Source organism: Otolemur garnettii, unplaced genomic scaffold, assembly GCF_000181295.1.
Source record: "Otolemur garnettii isolate 467f Iridium unplaced genomic scaffold, OtoGar3 scaffold00003, whole genome shotgun sequence".
In the NCBI taxonomy this organism is placed as follows: domain Eukaryota; kingdom Metazoa; phylum Chordata; class Mammalia; order Primates; family Galagidae; genus Otolemur; species Otolemur garnettii.
In genome coordinates this window covers 5,067,294-5,075,053 of record NW_003852398.1, presented here as the reverse complement: position 1 = coordinate 5,075,053, position 7,760 = coordinate 5,067,294, and the positions used below count along the sequence as shown (strand labels likewise).

The 7,760-nt window shown below is 46.5% G+C and overlaps 1 protein-coding gene across 3 annotated transcripts in view; it reads right to left on the bottom strand.

The window, feature by feature from the left end:
* STK10 (serine/threonine kinase 10) overlaps positions 1 to 7,760 on the bottom strand; it is a 149,263-nt gene that overhangs the window by 6,112 nt on the left and 135,391 nt on the right. For all 3 annotated transcript variants that reach the window (XM_003781942.3, XM_023515232.1, XM_023515237.1), the window contains one exon: positions 6,698 to 6,811. In XM_003781942.3, coding sequence (XP_003781990.1) covers positions 6,698 to 6,811 — 114 coding nt within the window. The remainder of the gene's footprint in view (positions 1 to 6,697; positions 6,812 to 7,760) is intronic.

Genomic DNA, 7,760 nt, shown 5'->3' with positions numbered 1-7,760 from the left:
TTTTTTTGGAGACAGAGGCTTACTCTGTAACCCTGAGTAGGTAGAATGCCGTAGTGTCATAACTCACAGCAACCTCAAACTCTTGGGCTCATGTGATCTCTTACCATAGCTGCCCCAGTAGCTGGGACTATAGGCACCCACCATGATGCCCAGCTAGTTTTTCTGTTCTTAGTAGTGACAGGGTGTTGCTCTTGCTCAGGCTGGTCTTGAACTCCTGAGCTAAAGCAATCCACCTGCCTCAACCTCCCAAAGTGGTAGGATTACAGGTGTGAGCCACCACACCTGGCCTAAATCAGTAATCTGTGAGTAAAGCAAATGATCCTCTATAATAGAGGTGGGCCTCATTTAATCAGTGAAGACCTTATGAGAAAAGAAGGAATTCTGCCTCTAGACTGCAAGATCTACTCTTCCCTGGGTCTACAACCTGATGGCCTGACCTGCAGATTCTGGACTTAACAACCTCCACAACTTTAAGACAAATACATCAACATCCCCCTTCCCGCTATTGGTTCTGTTTCTCTGGAGAATATTGACTAATACAGGCTCAGGGAGGTAAGATGGCTTGCCCCAAATCCCAAAGCTAGACACCAGCCAAGGTGTTAACTTGTAGAATACCATCTAGAGAGGAGACATATGAATTCTCCCCACCTCCCAGAGGCTGTTCTTGTCCATGCCACGTCTCACCAAGATTATCTCAATGATTTCCTTGCTGGTCTCTGCTTCTACCCTTAACCCCTACAGAAGGCAAAAGGATCCTTTTGAAAACATAGGTCAGATCATGTAATACTCCGCTCAGAACCTTCCAATGGGTCCTATCTCACATAGAGTAATGGTCACATTTTACCCAGGCACCCACTGCCCCTCATACTTCACCTCCTACCACTCCCACAGTCACGACCACTCTGCTCCAGCCAGAGGGCCTCCATGGCGTTCCTCAGAGTGGCAGGCACACTCTCACTTCAAGGCTGTTACAGCTGCTCTTCCAGGTGCTGGGAATGCTCTCCCCCCGCCCCAACTAAGAGCTGCAAGGCCCCCTCATGTCCTTCCTGCCACATAAGGGAAAGCAGCCCCCACTGCCATCCTCAAGATGTTCCCTTCCCTGCTTTTGGGTCCTTCACTAGAAGGTCACTCCCTGAGGACAAGGACTTGTCCCTTTTGTTTACTGAATCATCTCCAGTGCCTAAAAGGGTCTGGAGTACTTAGCATGTGCTTGAGAAATATTTGTTGCATGAATACACCAATGAGTGAACAAATGAATGAATGACCAAGCTAAGATGGCAGACAAAGGCAACACCATGTGATAACTACCATGACAAAGCAAGGACAGAGGGTTGTTGGAACTCAGAAGAGACACCCACGTAGCCTAGGTGGAGGAGGTGGCTGAGCACTGAAGATAAACAGAAGTTGGCCAAGCAAAGGCTGGTGGGCACAGAATTCCTGGCAGAGGGAACAGCCTGGGCAAAGGCCCAGCAGGGAACGAGAGAAGCACATATGGTATGGAGATCAGTATTCAGTATTTGGGTACTGAAGTCTGTCCAGAACACAAGAGGTGGGTGAGACTCACAGGAGATAAGGCAAGAGCTATGGTTCTCAAAGTGTCATCTGTGAATCCCTTGGAGGTCCAAAACCCTTTTGCAGGGTGGGAGAGGGGCAGCAAAGTCTTGTTTCCTTAACACTAAGGTTAAACGAGTTTGCCCTTTTCACTGTTTTGATATTTGTACTAATGGTACAAAAGCAATGATGGGTAAAACTAATTTCTGGATCTTAAGGAGGAATTCAGACAATGGCACCAACTGCATGGATATTCATTCTTTCCTCTGTCACCCCAAGGCTAGAGTGCAATGGTGTCATCATAGCTTATAGCCACCTCAGAATCCTAGGTTCAAGTGATCCTTCTGCTCAGCCTCCCAAGTAGCTGAGACTGCAACTGCCCACCACCATGCCTAGCTAATTGTTCTATTTTTTGTAGAGATGCGATCTTACTCTTGTTCAGGCTGGTTTCAAACTCCTGAACTCAAAGGATCCTCCCACCTCAGCCTCCCAGAGTTCTAGGATTACAGTTTGAACCACCATGCCCAGCCTGCATGGGTATTCTTTAATCTACTCATGGTATAAGAAAAGGGTTTTCAATTAAAAAAATAAAGCCACCAGGTGAGGTGGCTCATGCTTGTAATCCTAGCATTTGGGAGACCAAGGCAGGTAGATTGCTTAAGTTTGAGACCAGCCTAAGCCAGAACAAGACTCTATCTCTAAAAATAGCCGGCATTGTGGTGGGCACCTGTAGTCCCAGCTACTCGGGAGACTGAGGCAAGAGAATCGCCTAAGCCTAAGAGCTGGAGGTTGCTGTGAGCTGTGATACCACAGCACTCTACCAAGGGTGACAAAGTGAGACTCTGTCCCTTAAAAAAAAAAAATTCTGATAAAATCAGTGGTAATATTAATGATTTTTTTTTTTTTTGAGAGTGTCTCACTATGTCGCCCTCAGTAAGTGCTGTCACGTCACAGCTCACAGCAACCTCAAACTCTGGGGCTTAAGCGATTCTCTTGCCTCAGCCTCCCAAGTAGCTGGGACTACAGGTGCCTGCCACAACACCTGGCTGTTTTTTGGTTATAGTTGTCACTGTTTGGCAGGCCCGGGCTGGATTCAAACCCACCAGTTCCGGTGTATGTGGCTGGCGCCCTAGCTGCTGAGCTACAGGCGCTGAGCCTGGATTTTTCTTTTCCTGTTTTTTTTTTTGCAATAGGGTTTCATTCTGTTGCCCAAGCTGGAGTACAGTGGTCTCATGATAGCTTGCTACAATCTCAGACTCCTGGCCTGAAATGATCCTCCTGTCTCAGCCTCCTAAGTAGCTGGGACAACAGACATGTCACCACATCCAGCTAATTTTTCTATTTTTTACAGAGATTAGACCTTGCTCTTGCTCAGACTGGTCTTAAACTCCTGAGCTCATGCAATCTTTCACCTCAGCCTCCCAAAGTGCTAGAATTGGAGGTGTGAGCCACTAAAACAGCCAAATTTCTTTTTTATATTTAGTTTAAGGAAATGTGTCAACATTTAGAAGATCTGCATAACTCACTGAACCAATATTTTCCAAATATCCAGTGTGTGATGTTACAAGGTCATAGCTGAGTGGAAGTTCCACCGAAAGCACAAGACAGACCAGTTGATTTTAATGCAACAGAGAATGAAAACTCTGAAATGGGTATAGGTTCCACACTACAATTAGACTTTAAGAAACTACCACTTGGCTTGGTGCCTGTGGCTCAAGCGGCTAAGGCGCCAGCCACATACACCTAAGGTGGCAGGTTCAAATCCAGCCCAAGCCCACCAAAACAATGATGGCTGCAACCAAAAAAACAGCCAGGCGTTGTGGCGAGCACCTGTGGTCCCAGCTACTTGGGAGGGTGAGGCAGGAGACTCGCTTGAGCCCAGAAGTTGGAGGTTGCTGTGAGCTGTGATGCCATGGAACTCTACCCAGGGGGATAGCTTGAGGCTCTGTCTCAAAAAAAAAAAAAAAGAAACTACCACTTGGGCAGTGCCTGTGGCTCAGTGAATAGGGCGCTGGCCTCATATACCAATGGCCAAACTACAACAAACAGTTTTGGCCTTGGCCAAACTACAACAAAAAATAGCCAGGCGTTGTGGTGAGCGCCTGTAGTTCCAGCTACTTGGGAGGCTGAGGCAAGAGAATCACCTAAGCCCAAGAGCTGGAGGTTACTGTGAGCTGTGATGCCACAGCACTCTATTGGGGGTGGCAGAGTAAGACTCTGTCTCTAAAAAAAAAATAAAACAAAAAAACCACTTGTTGAACTTCAGTGCACTATCAAAAAGGAATATTCATAATTATCTGAAAAGGCTACTATTAAAGTATTACTTCTTTTTCTAAATATAACTGTGTGAAGCCAGACTTTCTTCATAATCAACCAAAATAATGTATCAGAACAGAATGAAGGCCAACAGAGATATAAGAAGCCAGCTGTCTTCTTTTAACCACACTTTAAACAGATATATAACAATGTCAGTCTTGTTACTAATTTATTTTGGAAAATAGAATCCATCAAAATCTATTATTTATACAAACACGTAGTAAGTTTTTTTTTTGGACACAGAGCACAGAGTCTCACTTTGTCACCCTCAGTAGAATGCTGTGGCATCACAGCACAAGCAACCTCAAACTCTTAGGCTCAAGTGATTCTCTTGCCCCAGCCTCCCACGTAGCTGGGATTATAGGTGCCTATCACAACGTCTGGCTGTTTTTAGAGACCTGCTCTCACTCTGGCTCATACTGGTCTTGAACCTGTGAGATCAAGCAGTCCACCCACCTGGTCCTCCCAGAGTGCTAAGATTACAAGCATGAGCCACCGTGCCCAGCCATAAGTTTTTTATTGTTATTGGTAAGTGATTAAGTATTTTCCAAATTCTCAGATAAAATTTCTAAAATGGTAAACAACCATAAATATAACCCATATAAACAAAACTTTTGAGAGTTTTAAATAACTTTTAATAAGGTCCTGAGCCAAAAAGCTTGAGAACTACTAGACTAGAGTGTCAGCAGGGTTGGGTGCCAGAGGGCCATGGAGCAAGGTGGATTTGGTGGGGTAGGCATCAAGAACAGGTGTAAGGGACCCACTTAGAAAGAAGTTTCAGTAAAGCAGGTGGGAAGCAATGAGCCTTGTAAGGGGAAAGGAGCAGTACAGAGGAGGACAAGGCACAGAGCTGAGTGACCAATATGGGATGGCCAGTCGATGGGGAAGGAGACAAGAGGATGGCACTCTGCTTGAGCATCCAGCAAAGTGGAGGTGCCATTCCTAACGGCATGGAAGACCGGAGGAGAATGGGTTTTGTATGGGAAGACAATGGGCTATGTTTGGGACATGACGCCTGTGGGGCTGAAGGACCTTTAGGTGGAAGAATCTAGGGACAGTTTGAATGTGCTGCATAGGAGGGTGGTCTGAACAAGAGGTTGAGATTTTGGGAGCATGGCTTGGAGGCTGGGGATGGAGCCATGGGAATGAATGAGCTCAGCAGAGAGAGGGCTCAGATCAGAGGGATAAGGATAGAGCTCTGGGGTCAGAAATCAACAGATAGCTCAGAGAGGACACTGCAAAGGGGCCAGCACCAAAGAAGAAACCCAGAAGAGAGCAGGCTCAAAAGGATAAGATAGCAGAGGAAGGGAGGGAGTGGCTGATACTGTTGGCTACTACCAGGAGGTCAAGTTCAATAAGTCAATTCATGGGACTTGGCCACCAGCATGCTATTACTGACCCTTCCGGGAACAGTTGTAGTGGGCTGAGAAATAAATATGAGGTAAAGAAATTGGAGCAGGGGGTATGAGCTACTCAAGATGCCTAGCAGGGAAGAAGAGCGAGAGGGCAGTAAAGAGTGATGCGGCATTAAGGGAGGGTGTGTATTTTGAATGTGAAAATAGGGCAGGCAGAATTCAAGAATGACCCCTGTGACTCACTTCTGTAGAATTCTCCCCTCTCATTTGAGTGTGGGTATAACCTATGAATATGATGTCACTTCTTACAAGGAATGAGCCTATTCTAATCCCAAGAGCCTTTTTTTTTTTTTGAGACAGAGCCTCAAGCTGTCACCCTGGGTAGAGTGCTGTGGCATCACAGCTCATAGCAACCTCCAACTCCTGGGCTCAAGGAAGTCTCCTGCCTCAGCCTCACAAGTAGCTGGGACTACAGGCACCCACCACAACGCTCGGCTATTTTTTTGGTTACAGCCATCATAGTTGTTTGGCGGGCTGGGCTGGATTTGAACCTGCCACCTTAGGTGTATGTGGCAGGCGCCTTAGTCACTTGAGCCACAGGCGCCAAGCCCCAAGAGCCTTTTTAAAGGGTATTTTGCAGCTGGTAGCAGAAGGGGACGTCAGAGAGAGTCAAAGCCCAAGAAGATCACAATGCATGCTTGCCATGTGGAGGCGGAGGGGGGCACATGACAGGGAATTCAAGTGGGCTCTAGAATAGAAGGCAGCCCCTGGCTGACAGCCAGCAAAGAGACTGGGACCTCAGACCTACAGCCACAGGGAAGTGGATTCTGTCAAAAGCTGAATGAGCTCAGAAGTGATTCTTTTTTTTTTTTTTAGAAGTGATTCTTTCCTAGAAACTCCAGATAAGAGCCCAGCCCAACCAACACCCTGATTGCAGCCTGGTGAGACCCTGAGCAGTGAACCCAGTTCAGCCCACCCAGACCCCTGAACCTCATCACTAGGAGATAATAAATGGCTATTGGTTTAAGCTGCCAAATGTATGGCAAATTGTTACACAGCAATAGGAAATTGATAGGAAAGTCATCTATTTGGTGCAGGGTTCCAACTTCTCAGTATAACTTCCTCTAAGAGAAAATGCTCGCAGGCTGAGCATTTATTCTAGTGGCATGGCTAACTCACACTGCAGTGTCCTCTGTAGACACCCTGTGGCAGGAGTCCTTCAGTCTGTGAGAGGCAGCTAAGCAAGGCATCTAGACCAGTGCAGCAAGAAGGCTGCCATTCTAGATGGAAGCTGTAGAGCATTCAGCCATAAAGAGTTATTTAGAAAGTTCCTCTCCCTCTCAGGTACACATCCATTTAATGGCTGCCACAAAGCAAGAGTCCATCAAAATAAGAAAGCCTCAGATGTCATAAGCAGATGCCTGTGGCATAGTGTGGAGCAGAGCCCACCACCCAGACCCCCCAGACATGGTTACCTTCTTACGTGGCCGAAGCTTGTCCCTCCATTCCTTCAGGTTCTGGTTATGGCTCTCGTCCAGGGCCTTCAGCTTCTGGGTTTCATGCTCGACCAAGAGGTGACACTTTTCATTCTGGAACAAATTCCAGAGAGAACAAGTAAGAATTTCAGACGACAGAGACACTGAAGGTTGATACACACCTCATGCTGTAGCTATGAGGACACCAGCATCATTCATTTTTTACTCCTCCTCCTGGATTATAAAGCCTGTTTATACAAAAGTCTGTATGGGGCAGCGCCTGTGGCTCAGTGAGTAGGGCACCGGCCCCATATACCAAGGGTGGCGGGTTCAAACCCGACCCCAGCCGAACCGCAACAACAAAAAGAAAAATAGCTGAGTGTTGTGGCAGGGTGCCTATAGTCCCAGCTACTCAGGAGACTGAGGCAAGAGACTCGCCTAAGCCCAGGAGTTGGAGGTTGCTGTGAGCTATGACACCACAGCACTCTACTGAGGGTGACAAAGTGAGATTCTGTCTCTAAAAAAAGTAATAAAAAATAAAAAAAAAACTCTGTATGTAACTCAATGCACTTGCCCCAAAATGGGCCTAGAGGAACAGCGCAAACTATTGATGTTAATAGCTTTTATTAACTGTGTGGTGGGATGTGCAGTAATTTTGCAACTTTCTTGTGTTTTTTGCACTAATTGAATTTTTTGAAGAGAATATACATAATTTTTTTTTTTTTGAGATAGTCTCACTCTTTCACCCTGGGTAGAGTACAGTGGCATCATAGCTCATAGCAACCTCATACTTTTAGGCTCAAGCAATCCTCTTGTCTTAGCCTCCCAAGTAGCTGGGACTACAGAAGCCTGCATGACAGCTGGCTGTTTTTTCTGTTTTAGTAGAGATGTGGTCTCACTCTTGCTCAGGCTCGTCTTGAACTCCTGAGCTTAGGCAAGAACATATATCATTTTAACAAAATAATAAGGCTCGGCGCCTATAGCTCAACCGGCTAAGGCACCAGCCACGTACACCTAAGGTGGCGGTTCGAATCCCCAGCCTGGACCCGCCAAACAACAATGA